The sequence below is a fragment of the Ascaphus truei genome, chromosome 7, assembly GCF_040206685.1.
Source record: "Ascaphus truei isolate aAscTru1 chromosome 7, aAscTru1.hap1, whole genome shotgun sequence".
In the NCBI taxonomy this organism is placed as follows: Eukaryota; Metazoa; Chordata; class Amphibia; order Anura; family Ascaphidae; genus Ascaphus; species Ascaphus truei.
The window spans coordinates 68,969,613-68,997,382 of NC_134489.1; the positions used below are offsets into that span (position 1 = coordinate 68,969,613).

Consider the following 27,770-nt stretch of genomic DNA (forward strand, 5'->3'; position numbering starts at 1 on the left):
TAAACGGATCACCTGCGTTATCATTCTATTCAAGGAGCCTCAATAATTCTTCAGTTAAATACCATGTTCTTGTTATTTAATGGGTGCAATAATACATATATTTGATATTTTAGTGATAGCAGATATTGGGGCCTATGCAGAGAGCAGCGCTAGAATAAATTGGAGAGTTTCAGAAAAAGTAGCTTTAATGGAGAGTTTTATTCTCCATATGCAGAAATGGGCGAAATCCGCTATTTTTAGCATTACTGCATGTGGAGAATTGTAAAGGAGGAGATTCGCGCAGCTGAAAGGGAGAGAAAAAAAAATCGCGCATTTTTTTCCCCCCTCTAGCCGGCTTCTTGCCAACTTTAGTTGGCGGAGAAAATTGACGAAAATCGCGCCAAAAACAGCCGCTAGATGGCAAGCGCGCCTTTCTGAATTTGGATATTTTTCAGACTGGCGAGATGTAGTTTCTCGCAAGCCGCGCGGCGAGATTTTCAATTGGAAAAAAAAAATGGCGCTTTTTTCCAAACTCGCCATTTTCGGCTGTTTTTAGCGCGATTTTCGCCGGAAAATGGTGAGATTGTTCATAGCGCTGCTCTCTGCATGAGGCCCATAGTGTAGTTGGGGATAAGATACAGGTATTTGGAGATAGAAAGGTTAACACACCTGTGATACCTGGGAAATAAGCAGACTTAAATATGTAAATATGGTTATTTATATGAGAATGTTACTAGAAATTTGTGGTTAAAGTTAAATCCAACATTTTTGGATTTTTCGCAGAAAGTAAATTTGCGAACCCACTTTTGTTAAATTTGACCAAAATTAATGGATTTTCAGGTCATATTTAAACATACGACCAGTTATTAATTGTCAGTGTGTTTTCTGCATCAATATAAATATAATCCCTTTCTAAAGGTTGAATTGACCTACTGTAAGGGGCCAAGTGTCGCAAAGGGCTTTTTTGACACAGAATTGTGTGCACCTACGTATTGGGCTATAATGCCTTCATCTGTGCTAGTTGCATCAAAAATACTTTTTTTTTTAAATTGTTTTTACGCACAGGAATGGACTGTGTTTGGCTCATAGATTAGATAGTATGTATAAAAAAAATGATGTTTCTGTACGGCACAAAATCAATCAGAAGTGCATCGAAATCGCCCGCCAAGTTCAACTTGATGTAAACCCTAAAAATAGTTGGTCACTCCTGTTCTGTTTTTTCACAATTTTCACAATGTGGCTAATATAAATAATATTACACTGATAACTGATACTTACTACAACCAGCTATAAAAAAAACCCTATATTTAATTTTAATTTACATTTTATCAATCAGGTATTCAACATGAGGAATGCTTAAAAAAAAAAACTTTCACACAATAAATTATGCATCTTGTATGAAGGCTTCATACAGTATATATGATGCATAATTTTTAGCACTGAAACTTTGATGCACAAAATGTTTTCAAATATAATCTTAGTACATAGTCCCCCCGCCATATGTCAACATCAACAACTACATGATATTACTTTATTGCTATTTACTGGAATATTAAAATGCAACAGCTGATACTGGAATGTACAGTATCCAGTACAACATTGATGGGTTTTTTTTTTAACGATGGAAATCTGTAAAATATAGATATCGAAGTATCAATAACATGTATTTAACTTTAACTGAGTATAATTGCACATTTCAGCACATTTCCACCTCAAAGAAATAGTCCTAATTTAAAGAAGAAATTATCTGGTTAATTATGACCTGTTCATAATGTGACTCATTGCAGATTTTACAAGTTTGCTTTATAAGGCAGGAGGCAGCACACTTTCTTTACGGAAGAGATGGCACAACTCATGCAGCTAATACAATAAACGATCACACCTGTTCGTGTATACACTGTGATAACTCAATGAGAACTCGGTAACAACATGTGCACTGTCCTCTCCTGACAGAACCAAAAAGCTCACAATGATTAAACCTACCTTTCTCAGCAATTGTATATTTGTGGCTTATTGACAGATCACAGTATGGCTGCACTATATGGTCACAGTTCACTAATGTAGGCCTTGAAGAAAGTATTGCTTTAGTAATTTGATCTTCAATTTAGTTAAGTTGTTTAAGCAGTGCTTTATTTCTAAAAAAAAAAATCAACGTTTAGAATGGAAAACGATGGTGGATATACTGGTCTATTTTAGTTCTCCAAGCTGTAAAACTGGGGATTCCTTTTATTTGATAAACCAGGTACAGTTTCCCCCCGTTTTTGTTGCCTGGATAGTTTGATAAATAACCTCCATTGCTCTAAACATGCTACATGTTTATCTGTGTTTTACTCCTAACCATGTTTACTTGTTTTAAATAATGTTTTATCTTTGTACAATATTGCTTTGCACTTTCAGTATATGTGTGAAATTACAGTAAACAATTATTAGCAATATAATTAATTATACCATCTTCAAGTTGTACTTCTTTTTACATGTCAACTACCATTTTTGTGCTATGAATTTTAGCCTATGTACAGTACAGTGCTACAGTGCTATAGTGACTCAGATTTTTCAGGTTTTGACAGAAAAACATCAGAAAAATACCACAGGCCAGTTAGTTAGCACTTCTGGTAAAAAAAACGAGAAATAAAAACAGAAATTAAGCATCATTTCCTAATGCATTTCACCTCTTGTAGTAGCCCAGACACAGACAACACAAGACAGTATGGAAACTATATAAAAAAAAAAAAAAAGGGCACCGATAAACACCATATTAAATGTGTAAATGCTTCTTCATGGTTACCGCTGATTTTGTTTAAAATAAAAATGGAACCACCACAAAACATAGATTTGACAAAAAGATAAACACCTTGTAGGCGATGCATGCTGAGGTGAAGGCAGGAGACTTGTTTTGGGTAAAATAATGATGTCTTTTAGTCAGCTGTTTTCAGCAACCTAAAATATAGGCTTTTCCTAGCCCAAGTTCTTTTGCGCACGTGGTAGGGCAGGATTCACTTCCAGATTCTGTACTTCTTGTGGATCATTGACAGTCTAAGATAGAGAAGAATCCCTTTAACATGGCACAGAGAGAGGATTAACACCCTAATTAAAACATAATCTTTATTAAGGTAATTAAAAATATAACTGTTTGGACTCCACAAAAACAAGACACAAAACAAATAAAAACAATTAAAAGAACCGAAGAGGTGTGGGTAAGTGTAGCTATTGGTACTAGTGATACAGTGGCTTATATATATATATATATATATATATATATATATATATATATATATATATATATATATATATCTGTTACTAGATATAGTAAACACTTAGATAGTGTGGATGGTAGTGCCCATATAGTGTCATGAAAAAAACAGGATATATGGCCTGATGTCCAAGATAATAGCTGAATGATCCACTATGTAAGAGGAACTCTATATAGGGACACCTTACCACCAAACTACTGATAGTTGTTTGGTTGGAACATGCACACAAAGTGCTGCCACAGAGAAGTGTACTGTGGCACACACAGGGGTGCTAATAGGACCAAATGTTATGGAACAGCTGGATTAAATCAGGTAGCACTAGGTTATGGCTGATAACTGATCCTAGCTAATGCAGATACTTGTAGTCCTTAATGTAAGTAGGAACCCTGGAGAGGGACCCCTTACCACCAAACTGCTGATAGGGTTTCTGTTTGGTTGTGGATCATCATCTGTAGGAGTCCCCCCAGAGAGACTGGAGGGTTTGTTGCTTTATCCAGTAGTAGTGTACCTTGTTTTTCTGCCAGGATTTGTGGCTCTCTATTCTTGTGTCCTCTACATGTGTTTCTTCCGCTGATCTCCAGAGGCTCTATGGCATCAATACTTTTCCTGTATTTGCTTTCGTAGGCCAGCCTCTGAAGCGTCTTACTCCTGTTCCACAAGTTGTTCGCAGGAATTGTTGCAAAAAAAATCCAAGAGCCACCTCTAGCATCCCACTTCTATCACCACATGTTAGATGATGCATGCTGAGATGAAGACAGGAGACTTGTTTTGGGGGAAATAATGTAGTTTTTATTCAGCCGTTTTCAACAACATAAAATATAGGCAATTCCTAGCCCAAGTTCTGCAACATAAAGTATAGGCTTTTTCTAGGCCATAGGCCAACTTCTCCCGTGTATGATTTCCATATACGTCTATACAGAACAGGTGTCCCTAGTGGTCAGGAACATGCACGTGTGGTCACTACGCCGATCAGGGTGAAACAGTTACCTTTCCTGTCTTTTAAACCCCTTTCTAGGCTCAGCTGGCCTCGTTAGAAGTCCTGCCTTCCTCCAGGCAAGGATTGACCACTACTTGGCCTACACCCAACAGATCTAGCTGTTGTAAACAGGCTTGTACCTGCTACACACCAAAAACAGAATTCCTACTCAGAGACAAAAGGAGAGTCTTCAAAACTTGGTCCCATTATTACGCTCAAATTGGCGATATCTATGATTGACTTTTATGGCAGGTATGGCACAATTTGTGCTTTGATGACTCCACGCTTTAGTCCTTATTGTATGTCCAAACAATGCAAGAATTGATTTCTTGACAATTTGATTTGAGCAGTGCAATTCTTTGCTATTTGCAAATTGGATATGTAAATGAGGCAAAATGACATATTCACTGGCTGTTCATTAAACTGCAGGTTGCCATATAGCCAAAAGTGATCTCGGTACACCAAGCTAGAGAAAAGGAGAGGAGTGTTGGTTAATCTACAGACGAGCCAACGAGTATTCTAAAACTTGCCTTAAACTAGCCAGTTTACATGCTGGGTACATTTCAGTGACATTTCTGCAGAGGCTAATGGCCTATCGGATTAACACAGCAGGGGTTCCTGGCAGTCCCATTCAGTATGAATGGGACTGCCAGGGACCCCCGCTGTTAATCCGATGGGCCATTAGTCTGTCTGCAGAAATGTGTGAAATGTTGCAGCATGTACCCAGCATGTACCCAGCATGTACCTGGGTCTTTTTGGAGATTGCCCCAGGTTTGTTTTAGAATAATCGTCGGCACTAAAATATTTGGTGATATATAAGTGAATAGGATCTCTACTTAATGAGTGTCTCTCTAGCGCTCTCTCTCCCATGCTGTTTTCGGAGACTTTCCAAACAAAATATCGCAATAAGATTCTGTCTGTAAATGGTGTTGTTTTCCTTTGTCATTGAATAGCCCAGCTCTGCGATAGTGGTAGCCGCTTTTCTCAACAGATCAGAATCAAATCTCATACATTTTAAGGTATACTCAAATTAAGTATATGGTATACTCAAATTAAGTATATGGTATACTCAAATGAAGGCAAAGCTGTATTTCTACAATACATTGTCTTTATACATATTACCCTAGATATCTGGCTTCTAAAGCTAACATTGGAAGCACCAAGTGGTGTACCAAAGTTAAATACAGGTGCAAAAGGGCCATTGGCCAGGAGTAATCAAAGTGCGTGCAGGCGCGTTTTTTTCCCGATGCGTGTCGCGTGGCCGCGCGTCACTGGTGCCTCCGTTGGTGAGCCGGTCACGCGTGCCACGGTTCCGCCGGCATCCCGAAGGCATCCGTGACGCGTTGGGTAGTGGGGATCACACGTGCTGTATGTGTGGGGGATCAGGGGAAGCAGAGGCGGAGCAGCCAGGGGGTCGCGGACCGGAGGAAAGGAGGAAGGGAAGATGCGGCTGGCGTGCGGCCAAGTTCGGCGCCAGCCAAAAAAAGCCCCGGAAAATTACGGGTAAATGTTAGAATTAAGCTGGCCGCAGCAGTATCACGTCAGAATTTGCAATATCTGCCATTAAAGCAAATGGCAGATATCGCTGATTCGGGTGCGGATTGTGCTTTGATAAATCCCGGCCTCTGACAGGGCAGAACCCCTGTCTAAAAGGGCTCCAATAGAAAGCCTGTATTGATCCGAGAAATCCAGCAGAAAGCTGGTTAATTGCAGCTACAGACAATTAACCAGTCTCCACCTGGCTCATCAGACAGATAGAAAAGCATCTTGCTTGAACTGCAGGGGATCTGTTGAGCACAGAGGAAATGTTTTGCCAGCAAGAGACTCGCATGAACAGTTGTCTTGAGCACAGAAGGACTGTGCCGCCAGCAAGATACTCAAAAACCAGACCCTCTACATCCAGGGAGTGTCGGACCCTGGAATCCCCCAGAGGGTGGCCCACAATGGACACAACCCAGAGACTGATAGAGCCCCCTGCTTAAAGGCACCTCTTTGGACTTTGGAGTCATAGGTTGGCAAGAGGCCTATCCTCCCAGCCCTGCAGATAGAGACTAGGGTTGCCACCTTCTATTGAAGGCTAACCTGGAAACTTTTTGTAAGAAATATTTTGACATTAATTTATCTAACCTGCGGCGGCATCTCCTGTCATGGCAACGTGGCGCCGTTTGATGTCACGCAGCCATGTTGACAGGATTTGCAGGGCGAGATGCTGGGAGATGCCGCCGCTAGACGGAGATTTTTCAGCTAAATTATGAGTGCCCAAAACCCGCAATCTCGGGGTCAAACCTGGAGTGGTGGCAGCCCTAATAAGTGCTGGGAGAGTGATTTAACCCTTACAATGTGATAGGCTGTTTATTTATTTGTGTGCTTCCTTAAACTGTATTGTTTAAAGCTACGGGCTGAATAAAAGCCATGGTTTATTTTCCCCAAATCTTTCTCCCTGATTGTACCTCTGCACATGTCTCCTACACGGCCATTGTGTGTTATGACATTTTACTGAACCTACTTAGAGTAGATGGTTGGTAATACATAGTGAAGCTAACCCTGATTTCGAATACCTCAATATTGCATCTGTTTGGGATATTATCCAGTATCATTGACTTACCTGTATTTATATTAAATATGGCTTGTCCTTGGTCTTATTATATGGTCAAAAGTCAGACACTAGCAACCGCAGTTTTTTTCCCCTTTATTTTTTTATAGTAAACCGCACAATGTAAAGCTTTATTGTAGCATAATTGCATGTTACTGTACATGCCGCATGCTAAGGCAATCTAAAAATAAATCATAGTGTAATGCTCACATAACATTCTGCTACTGAAAGTTGTATTCCTTTTAGAAGGAAAACTACTGCACTACAGCTTGAAACATCCACTGGATCAAAATCAGTTGGTAGCTAAGAACACTACTGTACTTCTATTATCAGAAAGCACCCATGCAATATTGTTATTGGACACAAAGTTTCCATTTTCATCTGAGCATTATTGAAACTAATTCCCCAAATTAGCTCCACTTCTGTCTTTCCCATATTCATCTCCATTTTTATCTGTTTATTGAACATCCCAATTGGCTGTTTTGTAATTTTTTTTTGTTTCTCACATGCTTTGAGAGATAAACCAAACAACATGGAAAGTATACAATTATGTATCGATTGGATATATTTCATAGAAACTGACAGCAGATACAGTAAGAACCACCTAGTCTGCCAATTTTTCGCTCTATTATAAAAACTCGATTCCCTATGTCTATCCCAAGCATTTCGGAATTCCCTTATTGTACTAGCTTCTGTTGGGAGGCTATTCAACAAATTCACCACCCTTTCCATCAAGTACTTCCTCACATTTCCCTTCAGCCGGCCAACCTCCAGCTTCATGAGCACGGCCTCTTGTTCTAACACTCATGTTTATCTGAAATATGCTTCCATCCTGTATCTTCTTAACATCCTTTATATACTTGAAAGTTTCTATCATACCTCTCTCCCGTCTCTTCTAGAAGTTGTATATATTGAGTCTTTCCAAGTTTTATTATGTAGAGCGTGCACCATTTTAGACGATTGTCTTTTTTGCACAATCTCTCATTAGTTTGTCTTTTCAGTGGTACAGACTGAACGCAATGCTCCAGTAGAACTCTTACCAATGATCTATAGCGAAGTATCTCTTGTTTGCTGCTAATACCTCTTCCTGTACAACCTAGGATACTACTGCCTTTCTCCGTTGCTTTATAACATTGCTTGCCTCATGTACCTTACATCCAGGTCGCTATCCTCTATACTGGTTGACATTATAGTTCCATTAGTTCTGTATTCTGCCTTTGGATTTTTGTGGCCTGTTTGCTTGATTTGGCATTTTGTGGCATCATATTGTAGTTAACACACTCTTGACCATGCCTTTAATCTACCTACATTCTAAAAAAAAAAAAATTGACCCTCCCGTGATATCAACCCTGTTGAATATCTTTGTGTCATTGGCAAAAAGGCATAGTTTTCCTTGAAGTCATTTTGTAATGTCACTACTGAAGATATTAAAGAGCACTAGCCCAAGTAAAAATCCATGCGGTACTCCACTGGTTGCTCCTCAGAATGCACTCTATGGGGTAGATCCTAAAAGGTCCATTAAATGTTTATCAATACGTTAAATTGGGTTATCGTGACGATAAGTCGTAACGCATATCCACAAAGGTGATTAGCATTACGAAGTCCTTGCGTTAACATGAAAAATATCAGATAGTTAATTTTTAATGGACGTCTTGCTTTCTCCTATGCTAATGAGCCGATAACCTGCAAAGTTCATGCAAATAACGCTACGATAATTACAGGCAGTCCTCGGTTATCCGACACAATGCGTTACTCAAAATGGCGTTGTAAAGCGAAACGTTGTAAAGCGAAACACATTTTCCCATAGGAACACTGTTTAAATGAAAGGTTCCGTTCCTGAAGGCATTTTTAACACTAAAATACACCAAATATTTTATGCCGGCAATAAGATATGCAGCACACACATAAATTATATAGTGTATATAATATAACATAATAAATAATATATTATATAGTATAATATAATATTATATAGTATAATATTATATATATACGCTCTTACGACGCTTTGCAACGTTGTTTATGTGAATGTGTATATATATACACACATACAGTACACAACGTTGCAAAGCGTCTTAAGAGCGTTGGATAAGCCATTTTGGCGTTGTAAAAATGAATATAGGTATGCATTGCATAGCGTTGGATAAGCCATTCGTTGTAAAGCGAAGCGTTGTAAAACGAGGACTGCCTGTACTTCACTACAAAACCTGCCGTTACTCACATCCAGACCATGATTATCATAGCCTTACATCACACCAATCCTATGGTGTAGCAGGTAGAGAATCGCTACTAGTGTATGAAGGTTCATGGGTTTGATTCTGGCATGGTATGGTATACATACAGATTCATCAGTGAACCTTAAGACTATAAGCAGGTTTCTGATGGTGAATCTTGGAAAATAAGTGCAGGGTACAGTCTGTGCTTAGATAACTTTCTAAAGATGATTAATCAGGTTTAACAGGAACTTCGAGATAATCAATAAGACTCTTTAAGTGTTGATTAAACTAGTGTTATTGCGATTAGTGAGCAGTTACATGGCCATCAAATAGGCAATGGATAACTTTATATTGATTGCTACTATACTGCAATGTGTAAGGCATGGCCTATAGTGTTTTCTAAACTTATGAGGGCACACATGTAATCATGTCACATACATTATTTAGCCAAGTACTCCTCACTTGTATGTGTGAGTGCAATGCAATGCAAATAACAGTAATCTTTGTTCTGATGTTCAAGGTTGTTTATAAAGTGACATTAATACATGAGATAGGTATAATATATGTATTATATTTTCACTTACCAGGTCTCTCGAGATCCTCCGTGTCCACCAGTCCATGAAGACCCACTACCTGGGAGGTGGGAATCACTCCTCTATAGGGGTGAGGTGCAGGGGAGCAGGTGGTCCGCCTCCTGTCTTCCTCGCTTGGGAAATAAGAAAGTCTGTCCTGCGCTCTGGCAGTTAGTTCCAGCACCCTGGGGTGTCAATATAGGTCACATAGAATGGAGAAGGAGAGTATACACGGACCTGAAGATAGGTCAGAGCAGGAAAGGGAAACCTTACCTATGTAAGCTCACAGACCTCGGCCCTGCTCTCCTCTGGGCTCCGATTCTGGGCGTGCAGCCTTCTGTAGATAGAACATGGAAGGGGAAGGATCCGGCGCCACAGCCTGTCACAAACTGTTTGTGACAGGCTGTGGCGCCGGATCCTTCCCCTTCCATGTTCCTCGCTTGGGTAGCATGGTCAGCTAGCTTGCGCTTTACTTGACACTTGCTGTCTGCTCAGCGCTTCTTCAACATGTCGATGTTGCAGACCGTGTTCCCCAGGGCATTAATGCGGGTGAGGATGTTTCCCCAAATGTGCTGCTTCTCCACGGTGCTGGGGCAGGAGCGTAAAGCCTCTAGTAATTGGGAGTGGTTGTCCACCACTCCATTTATCAAAATCTCCAGCTCTTCCTCAGTTAATTTGAGGCTGCGAATCTGTGGCATCAGCTATTCCAGCAGCAGAGGATGATGCCTGCTCACTGGCGGAGTTATTCAGTTTGTAATGTGTATTTATTTGAAATTGCAACATGCTCATGGGCTTTAGGTTAGGTAACATTATTTGGGGGAAAATGCATGATGATTATTTGAAAATAAGTTTATAGGAGTGCTGTATGGCTTGATAAGCCCACATGCATTCTGTACAGTAGTTCCTTATTGCAGTGGCCACTACGTTTAGAAATGCCAACAAGTATTTCTATGGAAAACTTTTTGTTGTAAAAATGTGATTTCGATTTAACGGCTTGTTTTCTTCTTCCTTGGAGATTATAACTCAAATGTGTAATTATCAGTGAGCAAATACTGTACAGCTGGGCTGTCAAACACGTGACACGCGGGTTACATGCGGCCCAAGTAACCCTCTCATAGTTAGATAGTAGATGAGGTTGAAAAAAGACATGCGTCCATCAAGTTCAACCTTTGCTAAATTTAGACAACAGATACTTTATCCTATATCTATACTTATTGATCCAGAGGAAGGCAAACAAAAAACCCCAGTGACATATCATCTAATGATATCTCATAAGGGGAAAAATAAATTCCTTCTTGACTCCAAATATTGGCAATCGGATTAATCCCTGGATCAACATCCTTCCCATATTGACTTATTTGGTATATCCCTGTATACCTTTCCTTCCTAAAAAGATGTCCAACCTTTTTTTAACAAATCTATTGTATCTGCCATCACGGTCTCCATGGGTAATGAATTCCACATTTTAACTGCCCTTTCTACTTTCCTTTGTTGCTGGTGAAATCTGTTTTCCTCCAACCTTAAGGGAAGACCATGTGTCCTTTGTACTGCCCTTGGGATGAATAGTTCTTTTGAAAGCTCCTTGTACTGTCCCCAAATATATTTGTATAGATGCAGCCCAGAGCTTGATTAGCCGGAAGGGAGAGTGAGAATGGGAGGGGGGCTGTTTGGCCGGTCAGGGAGAGTGGGCAGAGCTTTGACTGTTCAGGGGGGACGTAGGTTGTTCGGGGCAGAGGGAGAGTGGGGATGGAAGAGAGGGAATGGGGAGGGGAGAGAGGGAATGGGGCAGGAATGGTGGTAGACATTAGAATGAATAGGAGATGAGATAAGTGAATAAGGGCCTTAATACTTTACCCATTGGTATTTCCCTGCTAGTGGAAGTCACTGAAGCTCTACTGAGACAGATGATTAGTGAGTGATTTGTATTAGATATGCAGTACTAAGCCTCAATTACTGTCATACCCAGGTGGTGTTTGGTGACTGTGACACTGGATATGGTTCTTTATCTGCGTTCATTGTGCTGTGTTAATGAATTGTAAATAAGATTGCCTGTGGTGTGGAATCCTATCTCAATCAAGCCAGAGAGCTGGTAGACTTTACACAAACTGAGATGGTTCAGACATAACGCATCATTACATAAGGGCGGTAATTGGTTTAAAACCAGAGACAGCACATAAAACACAGACAAAGCTCAGTTTTAGCACATCCAGTGAAAATCATATACGGTACAGTGCCTAAATATATATGTATAAATATCTATTAAGTAAAATGGTCTTTTAGTTTGACATTTTTGGCCAAAATTGTTGTAAGCCCCTGAGCCAACGTCACGGCAGACCACAATTCAGGGGTCCCTAACGCTAATATAAATTCTTAATAACCTGTGTAATAACAGGAAGAATGATTTATAGTAAATCTGTCAATATTAGTTGCAAAGTTCTAAGTCTGATTTAAGCCTTTATTAACCTGTACATTACCAGGAAAGGCACTCTGTATTAGAGATGTCACAACCATCCTGCAGGTAATTGGTTTATACAGAATGACATGATACCACAAGGTAAAATGGAATGTACTATTTACTTAATACAGGGGCTCCCAACTCCAGTCCTCAAGACCTCCCAACAGGTCAGGTTTTCAGGATATCCCTGATTCAGCATAGGTGGCTCAGTCTGAGCCACTGATTCTGCCACCTGTGCTGAAGCAGGGATATCCTGAAAACCTGGCCTGATGGCGGGGGGTCTCGAGGACTGGAGTTGAGAACCCCTGTCTTAAACTATTTACTGCACAGTATTCTTACTCTCAATGAGGGCAAGGGTCATTTCAATCTACTCCAGTAATATGGGAATCGACTTTAGATACTCACTCCATGTCTGAAGCAGAGACTAAGGCCTCGGCCATGGTCAGCGCTTACGCGTTGAGCCGTGCTGAGGCGTGCTTGCACTTACCTGTGAGCCCCTACAGCCACAATGAGAGCGGCTTTAGTAGGGGCTTGCGGAAGCGTAGGTCTAAGGTAATTTTTAAATTCAAGCGCTTGCCGGAGCGCAGGGCCAGTCACGTGAGCGGTTCACCCAATGAGGGCGAACCAGCTCCGTGACGTCACTGGCCCGCCCCCAACACGCCCCCTGACGGCACGCTGTCTATGGCCAGGGAAAGCACCCGCTTTCCCTGAGCCTCAGCGCTTCTCAGCACGCTAGCGGGGAGCTTGGCCGAGGCCTAAGGCAGTAAAAGCTCCTCTCATCTTCACATTAGAAAAGGTACATTCTCACAAAGGATTTAAGAACAATTACGACTGTTTGTTTTTTTTTTGTTTTTTTAAAGGCATCATTTGCCTGGTTTTAACCAACCAAACATCTCTGCGATTATTAGATAAATTTAGTCCTATGCGGAATTGCAATTTCAAAATTCAAAGTCTATTTAGCAAAACCTTTTTCTTGCTATTCCTAATATCTGCTTTATAATTTAAATGAATGTATTAATTGTATTATTTCCACAAAATACTCTCAATTAATTCAAACATGGTTGTGGACTCATATTTCCTAAAGCACAGAATTCCAAAGTCACGCTGTGCAGATGTGAATTATATGGAATATTTACTGCCAAATATGGACACTGTGGCAGTCCCAGCTGGAAGGACACAGGCTGGCACTAAAAAGAAGAAATCCTGGCTGATTTCTATGCAGCCCATGTTTCCAAAACACTGTATAGAAACCAGACTGAGCAGAGCTTTATTGAGACTAGTGTGTGGATGAGATGTTTCATGAAGCATCCAGAATCAGGAAGGAAAAGCCCTGTTTCAATATACCCTATGTTTGAAGAAGCTACCACTTTGCAGACACTGCAGCATTAAGCTGGAAGAGACTGGTTTAGCTTGACCTGGGAATTAGGGCTGGGACCCGCTGCGCCCAGTGGCGCGGGCAGCCGCATGAGCGTTCCCGACCAGCAGGGGAATCCTCCCGAGCAGGTCCCGGTCCCCCCTCGCTGCTGGCTCACTACGCGCTGTGACGTGTCAGCCACCAGGGGATTCAAGAAAATTGTGATCCCGAGCGGTGACGCGTCACGTGGTGCGCTGATGAGCCAATCAGCGGTGGGAGCGGGAGCTGTCATCAGGCAGCTTCCTACACAAGGTAGGGGTGTATGTGTGTGTCGTTTGTGGCAGAAGGGGGAGGGAGCTGCTTACCTTCCAGCAGCCCGCAGCAGCTCCCTCCTGCAGCCCGAGCCCGTGGAGGGAGGGGGAGGAGTAGCGGGTCCCTCCGCTCAAACCACGCCCCCCCTCCCACTCCTGCCACCCTCCCGCTCCCGCTCCCTACAGACCGCATATCGCGGTCTGTGTCTGTCAGCGCCCTGCCTGTCTGCAGTGCGGGCGCGCTGACTGAGGGAGCGGGGCCTTAGCCTAAGTTGTAGGCTGATGAGGCAGACCAGCAGTCAGTACTTAGGCGGTGCTCCAAGAGGGTTTTTTTATTTTATAATTTGATTTCTCTTAAAGCAGCGGTTAAAGCTGCCATTTAAAAAAAAATGTTTTTTTGCGAAGTTGCTGATCGATCAGAGAAGATTCGGCTTAGGGGTTCACTAAAACTCTGTCAGCGCAGCAGAAGAAGATCCAAGATGCAAAGTTCTGTGTGGAAGATCACGTGACCAGGCAGTCACTAGATACAATTGGTGCACTGCTAGAGAGAGGGCAGGGCTCAAAAAGGGATGTGCCAGAGCCTGTTTCAGAAGAGGAAGGGGATGTGACATTGTAAAAGGTTTCTATATAAACAAAAATGCCTGTTACATTAGAATACAGTAAAAAATCTCTTTAAAAATTGTAGGTTGATTTCCAAAAAATGGTACAAGTATTTTCTCATAGTACAGAATTGATTTATTTAAAACAAAAACAAAACACACATATGGGATATTGCTTGAACTGTAGCTTTAAAGCAGCAATCTAGGCTGCTTTTTAAATTCATTTTAGTTATAGGATTAACGCAGAGAGGTCTCCAGAGCTGAGCTGTGTTAATTTCAGCTTTCGAGGGTCCCCTGCTTCCCAAGACACTTACCTCTGTAGGGGATAGTATCCCCTCAGTATCTCTGCAGATAGGAGCTCCTGATGGGGCTTGTGGGGGCTAACATAATGGCGGCTTAAATGTGCCGCTTCTTGCCAGCCAATAGGAAGCTGTGATGTCATCCCTTGAGACTTCCTATTGGCCCATATGATTAGGGACATTTAAACATGGAGATACCAGCACCTTCTATGGAGGAAATGGGTAAGGTAAAAAATAAAAAGCATAAATTACAACCTGGAGTGCTGCTTTAAAGTGCCAGGTGCCAATTTATGTTACCTACTAATAAAACTGTTGGAGTGATATTCCCATATCCCAATTACTGCATTACCAGCGACCACCCATATAGGAAGAGGTGACCGAGGAATCCTGACTCTGCCTTGTCACAACACCCATACCAGTATATAGACTTCCACACATTGATGTTGTACCTGCACGTTTAATGAGTTATGTATCAAATATTACTAATGGTAAAAAGTGTTACCTACATTATCCCATTTTACAGTTGGTGTTGGGCCTTTTACCTTTGATTTTGCTTATAGTCTTTTCAGAGGACTCTGCCCTAATTTACCATGCAAAAACAAAACAAAACATGATAATCACAAATTAGGCACATTCAACTTACTTTTTTAATGCATGTAATCATGCCTGCCCCCCATTCAATAATGTGATCATATCTAGGCTGATGTATTTACAGATCTTCATTTATTATACCACAATTGCTAATATTGCCATCAACAAATAGGAATACAAAGCTACATTTCGATCATAATCACATGGTTTAGAAGGAGTTATTTGACAGGTTTGTCTTATTTCTACAGAAAATTAGTTTAGTCACTGTAGGGTAACAGATGTAAAATATTGTGCATTTTTACCATCAAATAGTCAACTACTGAATCTGGCAGTGGTGTTAGTGCATTTGAGTATATTTATTTACCACAGAAAATAATCAGTGCAATTTGTACTAGTGCCCCCTCTTGTTTGTATTGATAGCTGAATAAGCATCAACAGACAGCTTTCTTTTTAGGACAATTCATGGCATTCTGACTCCTCCAATAATTGGCTTCAAATGTCTAACATCGCACCATAATACAAAAACCTGTTGCGTTTTTGCAAATTATTTAGTGAACCATGTCTGCAGTGGTAAATGTTTATTTATTTTTTCAGATGATGAGGGAAAATTGAATGCCAGCAGTTCAGTTAGCCACAGGATGGAAATAAGCTCATTCATTTCCAATTCTGAGGTTACTTTATCTGCGGTGATACCAGCAGCACTGTTCAAGAGCACAAATGGCACCACAAACACAGCTTCTGAATCAGAAGAAGAGAAAGCCAAGAAACTACTGTACTGTTCACTATGCAAAGTAGCTGTGAACTCCTTATCGCAGCTAGAAGCACACAACACAGGTATTCAATATTGTTGGTTCTGCAGTACTGTAATATTTCACACTCAAAACGCAAACACTGAAAATGGTATGTTTAGCAGAAAAATCCATTACAGCTGTAATATTATTTTACAAAAAAGTAATTAGTGTCTGTATTACAGAAGTATATTCAATTGTTCGTAACACTACATTTAGAGAGTGGCTTTAGTGAGAATGGTGTTGGTTAAACTGATACAAAAGCTGTGTGGACAGATACAACTGGTAACATATTAACAAAGCTATACATTTAAAGCATTCAGTTATATAACATTGTATCAGTTATATAACATCATATCAACTATTTTAAACTGGTTCATATTTAATTTGAAAAATGGTGCTGATTCTATAACACTTTGTAATATTGCCCTGGAAGTACAAAATAGCCCGAAACAATTCCTATTACGTCACGTGTCCATATATGAGAAACATTGTCGTAATAGTAAGCTGTGAAAAATCTGTTAAGAAAAACAAACCTATTTTCAGTAAACATGTGATGGTACTAGTACCAGTTATTGTTTTTACACCCACTACCCCCTACTATTTATTTACAAATGAAGGGGAAACTGTTGCTCCGCGCTGTCTTTAGAATATCTTGCACTGTGTGATGTTAGCCCTCTTGCTGCCATCTGCCGAAGGGACTCCACACCCCCTGAAGGAGTGAGCTCCCACACAGGAGCTCACAAACAAGAGGGAAAAAAGGCAGAAAAGGCGCACTGAGAGACCAATGTTCGTTTAATTATAATGTCAGGATGTCCTGACGAAGCACTACGTGCGAAACGCGTAGAGGTCACGTGAGGCTGCTCTGTGAATCTGCAGATTTTTGAGTTGGCGTCCGTGAGAGTGAGGGTGTCTTCGCATTGCAAGTGAGTGGATCGGGTCCAGACCCATTAGTTACACTGTCCCATTGTATGTAGCATACACTGGGGCTCTCCGGCTTTCCACCGTACGTGTTAAAAGGGCAATTGTTAGCTTAGTTTAGTTAATTTATTATTATTAGCTTCACTTTGTTGTGTGTTGTGTTTATTTATTTATGAATTGTGATCTTTTGTATTTTACCTTATATGTTATACCTTAAGGGTTATAATTAAACAAACATTAGTCTCTCAGTGCGCCATTTCTGCCTTTTTTTCTCTTATTTATATACAAACTTACAATTTCCACTTTATTTTTAAAGAAAAATGGTTACCTTTCAGAACGTTTTAACAACCTTTCTATTTTTAGGACATAAATATTGATTAAAACTTTCTAAAATACAATTCAAACAGTGTACTGTAATGTTGAATGAATGTTGATGATTATTTTTATTTTTTTAAACCACAGTTTTTTTTAAGTTACTTTGACGACTGAACAATGTATTCCCCAATTTAAAAATAGGTAAAGTCATTGTACTTTCTGACAGTTTGCATTGTCTTTCTGGCTCGCTAGCAGTAACAGGATGGTACATAAACTGGTTCTTTCAAAATGAGATGTAAATGCAGTCAAAGGATATTAGCCAAACAGAAACAAAGCATACAAATAGCGCTACACACTAAACAGTGCCCTCATTAAATGATGGTGATACCAAAAGATTGATTATATACACGTGGTGTCTTAAAGGCGAAGACAATGGTTGCAGCCTACAAAACCTAAGGCTTTCTCAGAACCACAAAAACAGTCACTGTGTGTAGCTGGTTCTCTTCGGTGCAGTGGGTCAGTCCAGAAGTTATATCTTAAAGAGAAGAAACAGAAGGGGAACACAAATAGTGTAATAACTTCAAACAATTGGAATTCTTCTTGTAGAATTGATTACACTATTTGTGTTCCCCTCTGTTTCTTCTCTTTTACATATAACCTCAGGAGTGACCCACTGTGCCCAAGAGAACTATCTACACACAGCAAAATATATTAGGCCTAGTATACCTATATATGCAGTGAACAAAGTGCAATTTACTGTACACTTAACACTTCATGGTAAGAGCAAGTTCAAACAATTGAATACACTCCAAAAACAATATAGGTAATACAACTGTATCCCTCTGTCCAAAGGTACGAAACATAAGACGATGCTTGAAGCACGAAATGGTGCAGGTCCCATCAAATCCTACCCCAGGTCTGGATCCCGACTAAAACTACAAAATGGTTGCAAAGGTTCAGGACTGCAAAACAAGACATTTCACTGTGAAATCTGTGATGTTCATGTGAATTCAGAAATTCAACTAAAGCAGGTAATCATTGAATAACTGACCATGAAATATGACATTTTATTAAATAATTACAGATATATAGACAACCGCATACATGTGTATATTTGTATATACACAATTTAGTTTGTTGGTAATAGTATTTTCTGCATATTTTTGTCCTTAAATCATCCTGTTTGTCTCCAAATCTTAGTCTTGGGTATACACAAGTATGTAGCACATTCATGTAGCAGTTTATTCTACTAGGTTAAGGATTTTGGCCCCGTAAATGAAAATGGAGAAGTTAAACTGTACTGCATTGTTTTTACCCAGAATACGATAGTTTTCCATTTGGTAAAGAGTTATTGAGATTACATGATGGGAACTGAGTGGGTAATAAGCTGCATTAAAGGTTGGATGCCAGTACTATATTTAGAACTTTACTTCTTAACAATGAAAATGCATCTTGTAGATATGCTTAGTATTGCTTTGTAACGGAGCATATTCACTTCTCAGTGGCAGCTCAGAAATGGCAGCATGAACACCAGCTTTAAACCGGTGAAACATGCTGGCGGTGTTAGAAACAACTAACCAGACTTGTTTATTGTTATTACAGCACATATCCAGCAGAAGACACAAGGACAGAGTAGCTGGAAAGCCCATGAAGCCTAAATACAGCCCATACAACAAACTTCAACGCAGCCCTAGTATTTTAGCAGTAAGTACTTTTTTTTATTTTATAATTGACTATGGTCATCTCTAATAATGGTGGACATGTAGTTGCTATGATTTTTACGTAAATATACAGACTGTTTCCTTTTTATTTATTTATATCTATATTGTACTATTATAATTCAGTACATGTATCTCTGTTAAAACTATTCTAAGAACTGATGACAAAACAGCAAATTAAAAATGATTACAGATTATAATGATGTTGTTAATCTTTGTTTCCACTAATAACCAGTGAAATCTGGAAAGGTGGAGCAACCAGGTTGTCTAATGATGACTGAGGGAAGAGAGAGATGAGGGAATTCTGGTAATAAAAAAACAATGGGGGGGTGGGAGAATGAATTAACCTCAATCATTGAAGCCTAGTGAATCCCAGGGTAGGTCTATGGTCCAGGAATCACCATACTGATGCAGCCACGAGTATCCGAACACTTGCCTGGGAAAATCTGGGGCAATACACCAGTAATGCTGCAACATTTCTTTGACATTTCTGCAGACAGACTAATGGCCCATCGGATTAACACAGCGGGGGTCCCTGGCAGTCCCATTCAAACTGAATAAGGCTGCCAGGGACCCCAGCTGTGTTAATCTGATGGGCCATTAGTCTGTTTGCAGAAATGTCACAGAAATGTTGCAGCATTACTCGGAGATTGACCCAGATTTGGCAAGATTAGGCAAGTGTTCAGATACTCGTTGCTGCATCTGTATATTGAGATAAGCTGTTTTACAGAATTTGATAGACTGAACTCTTGGTTGCAAACCTAATAAAAGCTTTGCTCATCTTGAAGCACTAGCTGATCAGTATATAACTTATCAAGTGTATCCCCTCTGCCCACACCTTTACCAGCATATCTTTTCCGTTACGCTCACAAGCTTTTATACACCTCATCTTTCACCCGAAGTAGGATCCTCTACAAAAAGTACCATTTAATGCACAATGGAAATTTACAAAAAAAAATCTGATTTGAGTCGACAGAGTACCTTGATATCTGTCAATCGTGTGGTATTTAGTGTTACAAAAACAAGCACCAGATATACGTTAGCCATCTATAAACTCATATATTCTATACCCTTAATGTCACAACATAAACGTGGCAGAAGTGGGGAAAGGCCAATCTGCAGCTAGCGGTAGTGATGTGATGGTATGTGGAGGTAAAGAGTACCTATGTTTACAAATGTACAGTTCCACTTGTTAAGGAAAATTTGATTTGTTTTAAAAGAATACTTCCTCCCATTGTGTGTTTTAGAACATCCAATAAATAAAAGGAGGTCAAATGAGGTCAAATGAGCCTTCCATAGTTATTTATGTTCTAGAATGTATTGGTACTAAGGACACTTTTATAAGTGCTTCAAATTCTGACTGCAGCCCAGGAAAAATATTGGTGCAGGGGAAATTTCAGCTCTAGTGTTATGCTTCCAAATCGAATGAAACGGCAACAAATATTTGGGTTTTAATAAAGTGAATAACCATATAGTATATATAGTATGTAAAAAAAAATGGTATGTTTAATTACTTTGCGAACAACCAAAAATAAAGCAATAGAATTTGTATGAAAATAAGGAATCCAATCCAATTTGTATAAAAATACATTGGGAATGTAAGGAGAGATTAAACAATTGTTACCTACAGTATAAGAAAACATTAACCCCAAATACAATGGCTTCTTGTGCTTATATTGCCTAGAGGGAATTACTGAACCACTCAAAGCTCTATTAGCATTATTATTCTCCACTGAGGTTCATTTATCATATGTACTGTATCATTGTTAGTAGATAGATTTTCTTTGGTGCAGGTACATTTCTATTTTTGCTATATATGTAAGTCACTGGCATGCAGGGAAAAGGTACTCTCCTATGGGGAGCAGTTCTCACCCATGTCTGATATTTATAGTTCACACACAGTGGATTTTATTGTAAAAAGGTAACATAAGGTGACTTAAGTCGCATAAATATAGACTAATGCATTTCATACTGGATGCGCTGCAATTTGATTTAAATGTACTCTTGATGGGCTTTTGCAGTGAATTTCAGAACAGAATGTTCAATGTTGTGTTGCCCCAGCACAAGAATCAATGATAGCTGTGGCTTAGGGAAGCCACTCCTTTCTGCTCTCTACAGGGGTCAAGTGCTCCAATCAGCCACTTGCAAAACTAGACACTCTACTAAAAGAAAATGAGAAAAGATACAATCAGCCTTGTAATATTGGAGGACATATTGAAAGAAGTTCTGTCATTTAGAAATAAAGTAAAGGTCTTTAACAGCATAGATACACTATACTTCAAATCGGTCATACTGTTACAAGCACAATAAAAGTATATACCGTACCACTACTGTATATATCTCCGGTGCTAGACCAAAAAGATAATTGCACTGAGTTGGAATGCTTTTAAATGTGAAATTATTTATGAAGGTCAGAAGTGGCACATTTTGCTTCTTTGCTAACATGTTAACGGCTTTGCAGTTTTGGTGAAAAATGCTATTAGCTGTATAGGTCCTGGATAAGTGGCTAGGGTGTGCTAGCTTTTGAATGGGCCATGTAGACGAGGAGTTGCCAACTCCAGTTCTCAAGGGCCACCAACAGGCCAGGTATTAGAAAGCCCTGCTTCAGCACAAAGCCACTGATTGAGCCACCTGTGCTGAAGCAGGGATATCCCTAATACCTGGCCTGTTGGTGGCCCTTGAGGACTGGAGATGGCCACCCCTGATGTCGAGTTTTCTCCATATATTTAAGAGCATGACAGGAGCTTGGCACACCGCTACATCTAGGCAGATTTCTTTTTTTTGATCCATTTAAGGGTATCACAAAATAATAGCAAATACACTTTGCCTTTTGTTCAGGATACGTTACATTATTTCTAGTTATGGACAATGAACGATTTTGAAGTAGCTAACTGACTAAAGTATTAAATGGGCACTGAACATGCATTTACTAGATCTGTCCTTAATATATAGTATCATAAAGCAATAATAACACAAACTAGTCTGCATACTCTCAATGTAAAGCCCTATTTATGTAGAGTATAAAGATAGAATATTATATGGGAAAACCAAGAATAGCAGCATGGCTACAATAACTTTATTTCATATTGCGCTTTTTCTTCCAAATGGGACTCAAAGCGCCTCACAATTACAGTATAGCTGGCAGTATGCAGCACACAGGATTGTTACACACAGTCCCTGCTCAAATGAGTTTACAATCTATGTTTTTGGTGCCTGAGGCACAGAGAGGTAAAGTGACTTGCATCAGGTAACAATGAGGATTTGAACCAGGCTCCTTTGCTCTGTCATTGTTTTCACAGTCAGTGCCTTTACTCACTGAACCATTCCTTAGTGTCCTAAACAATATGTAAGTTACTCACTTAGCCCAAATTAGATGTGAATAATTTTTTTGGTTTGTTTTTTTTGGTGATAGAGTATGGCATGCTTGAAGTACAACTTGAGTTAATAACATAGAATAGATAGAAGACAGTAACCTGTTACGATACTGTTTTTCATTCTGCCATCAATCCTGAAATAGCCAAGATTAATACTTATTCTATCCCTATGTGCAATTGCATTTATGTACGATAATTGGGTAAACTAACTTTTATGCAACTTTTAACAGTGGCTTGCCCACTTAATGATGTTATAGGGACTCCTAGTGGCAAAAATACATATCCCCCTTAAAATTAGGGTTCTATTTAACATCGTGTTCCAATTTAGTGAAAGAAATAGGTGCAAAACCAGCGCTTATGCAAACAAATAATATAAAAACAACCTTAGATACAGTGTCCAATTGGTAGTCCTGGAGCTGCCTAAAGAGATTGTTCTGGTATCTTTCACCCAGACTTGGAATTGTGGAAAAAAGCAACTTGCTCTGGCACTGAGGAAAGGATATGGAGTGGAAAGAGGACGCAATTCTTCTTTTCACCAATGACCTCAGGAGAAAAGAGAAAGACAAAACATGCAGAATGCCTGCAATAGTGCATTACCCAGGGATATAGATGAAAAAGAGCAATTTATTACAATATAAAAATAACCATTAAAAATGCAATGTTATACATAAAATATATGAGTGCCTCAGCACTAGACCAATAGATTTTCCAACTTGCTCCGCCTTGATAAAAATTGGAATCCTACTCACCAGAATTGAATAGGACATGTGCACTGGATTAAAGGTCTTTTCCGCCGGATCAGCCGTTCGCCGTGGGGTGCAATACATCCGCTTCTGAGGGAGGATCAGCTTCTGAGCTCCGTGAAGAATTGCTGCCGGAGAACACTCGATCAACGCTCCTTCAACTCCTCCGCTGACGTCACCCGTGAATGTCCACTGCTACGGTGTCCCTGCGGTGCCAGAAAACCTTCCAACGCGTTTCGAAACCTCAAATGATGTGTTTCTTCGTCGATCCCTGACGAGTTAAGAAGCTGATCCTCCCTCAGAAGCGGATGTATTGCACCCCACGGCGAACGGCTGATCCGGCGGAAAAGACCTTTAAACCAGTGCACATGTCCTATTCACTTCTGGTGAGTAGGATTTCAATTTTTATCAAGGCGGAGCAAGTTGGAAAATCTATTGGTCTAGTGCTGAGGCACTCATATATTTTATGTATAACATTGCATTTTTAATGGTTATTTTTATATTGTAATAAATTGCTCTTTTTCATCTATATCCCGGGGTAATGCACTATTGCAGGCATTCTGCATGTTTTGTCTTTCTCTTTTCTCCTGAGGTCATTGGTGAAAAGAAGAATTGCGTCCTCTTTCCACTCCATATCCTTTCCTCAGTGTCATCGTGTTCCAATTGCAGAAATAAGGGAAAACGTGCCAAATCGGTAAAAGAAAATCAATAAAGCAACAACCTCCGAACAACCCCCAACCAATTTTTAAAAAAATCTAAACCAGGGGGTCTCCAGGAGCTGATCCGTGGTCCCATGGTGTCCGAGAACCCCCCTGGCTCTCGAGTAGCAAGACGTAATTCTATCTGTTGGGGTTCAAGCCATGGGAACAAGCCTGGACTCTGCTGCCTTCTTGTGTCCGGGAGGGGTCAGGGGGGCATATATCTTTTGCTGGGCACCAGACTATGGGAACCAGCAGCCCTTGGTTCATGGAATAAATCAAAATCTTCAGCAGCGCGCATGGCTGCTTTAAAGAATTTGGGGGTGCAATTATTTTGCTCTGGTTTTGCAGTCGGCAGACTTTAGTAACTCACAGTACCTGTTCTGGATTTTTAAATACTTTCCCAAGATCTCAACAGGCCAGAATTTGAAGATTTCTCTAACATTTAATTGACTTATCTCTAATTATCACTAAGGCAACTTGCTTAGCTATTTGCTTCCCTGAAATACAGGCCTGTTTGCTCACGAAGATTGATCTTGGAGAGCTTTACAGAAAGACTGCAGTCAAAAGAACATTGGGGTAGAATAAACCAACTACTGACAAAGTACAGGGGTGTAGGCACTACATTTTGATTAAAAATTAAAAATGTTTAATTTCAGAAAATGTACTCTTCCTTTCTTATCACAACTGACCCAGCATCTGCTTTCTATGGAGAAAACCCCTTAGTAAACCTATGTAATGACAAACTGCAGTTTAAGGTTTTATGATTTGGTTGGACATTATTTTAGTATGAATAAATGAGACTTTGTTCTGCAAACCTGACTTCTCATCTAGAAAAACATCAATGTTTAATTTATTTTCTTTGAATGTGATTGCACAGTAAGACGTGAACTCCTTTGTTTAGTATGGAAGGTAAACTTAATTTTTGATATTGATGGTGAGGTGTACAGTACAGGCATACCCTGTTTTAAGGACACTCCCTTTAAGTACACTCGCGAGTAAGGACATATCACCCAATAGGCAAACGGCAGCTCACGCATGCGCCTGTCAGCACGTCCTGAACAGCAATACCTCTTCCCTACCTGTACCGAAGCTGAGCACAAGCAGGGAGACTATAGAGCCTGTTACAAATGCATTATTTACATCAGTTATGCACGTATATGACGATTGCAGTACAGTACATGCATCGATATGTGGAAAAAAGGTAGTGCTTCACTTTAAGTACATTTTCGCTTTACATACATTCTCCGGTCCCATTGTGTACGTTAATGCGGGGGTATGCCTGTACTTGTGATAACAACATGCCGTTAGATAGGCAGAAGAATAGGTGTGAAGAATTTGTATATACTGTATAAAGAACAGCATGAAATGCATTTATTATACAATATCTTTAACATGCTTTTTAGCCAGTAATAAATCCTTCTATTCTAACATTTTGTAACTAAATGTTGTAGTTCACAAAGTTACTGGCTCATCATTTGGCTTTTGACTGTGTTCTTTATTATTTAGATTAGAGGTCACATGCTTAATATTTCTGTCTTTATGGCTTAAAAGTAAACAAAATTTGCACAGATGCATCAATATATCACCCCCTGCGAACTAAATAGAACTAACACCTTCCAAATTGTATTTTTCTTTTTTCTTTCAGGCAAAACTTGCATTCCAAAAAGACCTGCTCAAACCTTTAGCTCCAACCTTCTTTTCATCACCTCTCGCTGCCGCTGTATCGTCTACACTTTCTCTGCAGGCGCGTCCACCCAATTCTCTGTTTCAGGGGCACGGTTTACCCCCAACTCTTCTAAGACCAGGACATGGCTCAATTCGGGCAACTACAGCATCCATTCTCTTTACACCATATTAGCCCACCCTTCAATGAGATGGTAACAACAGTCTTTGAGTGGATGGGGAAGAGAACAGGAAGGAATGGAAAGCTCTGTCCTAGTAAATTATACTTGTATCCCAAAGGCACAGCACACAGCCATTTTCTGCTATTATCAAAAGCTCTGTAAACACAATCATTTAAATAATTACAGTTCGTGTAGTGAAAAACGAGCTATTCATAAGGTAACACCATTGTTTCCTTCCTTGTCTGCGATCTATTTTGGCAACAATAAACATGAAAGTTGTTTTCCTGGCACACTCGCATATGGGGTCTTTCTAGTCCTGTGATGTACATAAATGTTTGGAATCCAAATGTCCATATTCAAGTGTGGAATATATGGAATAAAAAATACATTATTGTGGATAACACCAATCAGTGGATAAGATTAAGTATTCTTAAATGTGATTACGTTGACAGGGACCATGTTATGTAGTATATAGTTTTAGCCCCAAATGCTGTTGCGTCTTGTATAGTTCTAGAATCTAGATTCTGTCTACAAGTTAGCCAATATACATGCTCAGCTTTGAAGCATTTTTTTTAAATGATAATGATCAAAACTAGAAAAGCCATATGATACAATGTTGTCAATATATTTTCCTTTTGTCTACCTTATTGTATAGCTTCTTCACTGCATAACTTATTAGATACTGCTAAAAAAAAGTGCAAGATTGACAATGTGTATGCCCAGTAAATTCCAATTATCATATAGTACATCTTCAGAATTCCGTTCTGTGAATTTATGCACAAGATTTGTCTTCTTTGTGTTAACCCTGTTTTCGTTTGTATTAATGCTGCATTATTTTGTTCCCTAATGCAATAATGTACAGAGCACAACATATTTATAGTTGAATAACCACCCTTTTTAGTTGATGAAACAAGTTGCAATACTGATTTTTTTTTACCCAAAATGTGGTGAATTAGCAGTATGCAGTTTGTAGTGTTGAATGTTGGGTTGTTTCAGCACATAAAACAAAGGAGCACAATAAAAAGCCTTTTCAGTCACATCCATTTAGAACATTTTATTCTGCTATCATTAATGGTTTCAATGTCTGTACTTTTTTTAATGTACCTTTTCAATAAAACAAAATGAAGACAGCATCTGTTTGTGTTTTATTGTGCATATCATATTGCAAAAGTTAGTTCAGAGATATCACCAGTAGGTGGCGGTATAGATATCACAATTAGCAATCCTGCTGTGCTGTAGAAAATATTCAGCTACAGTATATTCAAATTGTCATATTTTTTTCAAGACTAAAGACCAATTTTGATGGCTTTTTGTTATATTCTAAAGAATCCTTGTCTCACAAAATGCACAATACGGGACTTTATGGACTGTCGGTGAAAATACAAATATATACTCTTTGTTAATTACATAGTTTTAAAAAGCAATATCATCAAAAGAAGAAAAATATAAATCATTAAAAACAAATCTACATACATCCGTTTCACCCTTTTCCTATGTATGTATGTATGTATATGTAGCCAGGTCCCCCCAGCCTGTCAGTACCCTCTCACCTGGCTGCCTGTCACGGGGGCCGCCGCGTCCAATGGCGGCTCCGTCCGGCGATTGCAGGGGTGAGGGCGGTCAGGTCCCGACTCGGGGGTTGCTGGGGACGTGTGCGGCCGGTTGCTAGGGCCGCACGCGCGTCACGGGAATCCCGGCACTCTCGGAGCCGGGCGGTTAGGGCGCCACCATTGCGCGTTAGCTCGCGCATGCGCAGTGGTCACGCGAGTGTAGGGCCGGAGCGGGGAGTCGCGCGCTGTTCCCTGATGCGGCCGGTTGCCGGGGACGCGAGCGGCCCGTTGTTAGGGCCGCGATCGCGTTGCCAAGGCCCCGGCGGCTCGGGGTACAGGGCGCCGCCATTGCGCAACAGCTCGCGCATGCGTAGGGATAGCCAGGCGCCAGGAGAGCTTCAGGGAGATCGCGCATGTGCAGTACAGTGCCCAAGAAGCCCGCGAAGCCCTAGCCTATTAGGAGAGGCTCTCAGAAGGGACTACAGATCCCAGGAGCCTCTGCGCACCCACGTGATGCCAGGGAGCCAATAGGGCTTAGGATCCCCAGGCAGGCAAGTGGATACAATTCGCGCGCTGAGCCCACGCTAGTCAGTTGGAGCAGGGGAACTGTGAGGGAAGGA

The 27,770-nt window shown here is 40.2% G+C and overlaps 1 protein-coding gene across 5 annotated transcripts in view; it reads left to right on the plus strand.

Moving 5' to 3' along the window:
• Positions 1–26,730, plus strand: part of ZNF385B (zinc finger protein 385B) — a 445,753-nt gene extending 419,023 nt beyond the window's left edge. For 4 of the 5 annotated variants that reach the window (XM_075608923.1, XM_075608926.1, XM_075608924.1 and 1 more), the window contains 4 exons: positions 15,791–16,030; positions 18,073–18,251; positions 18,823–18,924; positions 25,402–26,730. In XM_075608923.1, the coding sequence (XP_075465038.1) occupies positions 15,791–16,030; positions 18,073–18,251; positions 18,823–18,924; positions 25,402–25,614 (734 nt within the window). In that variant the 3' untranslated portion in view covers positions 25,615–26,730. The remainder of the gene's footprint in view (positions 1–15,790; positions 16,031–18,072; positions 18,252–18,822; positions 18,925–25,401) is intronic. The other variant, XM_075608925.1, reaches the window with a different exon arrangement.
• Positions 26,731–27,770: the final 1,040 nt, after the last annotated feature.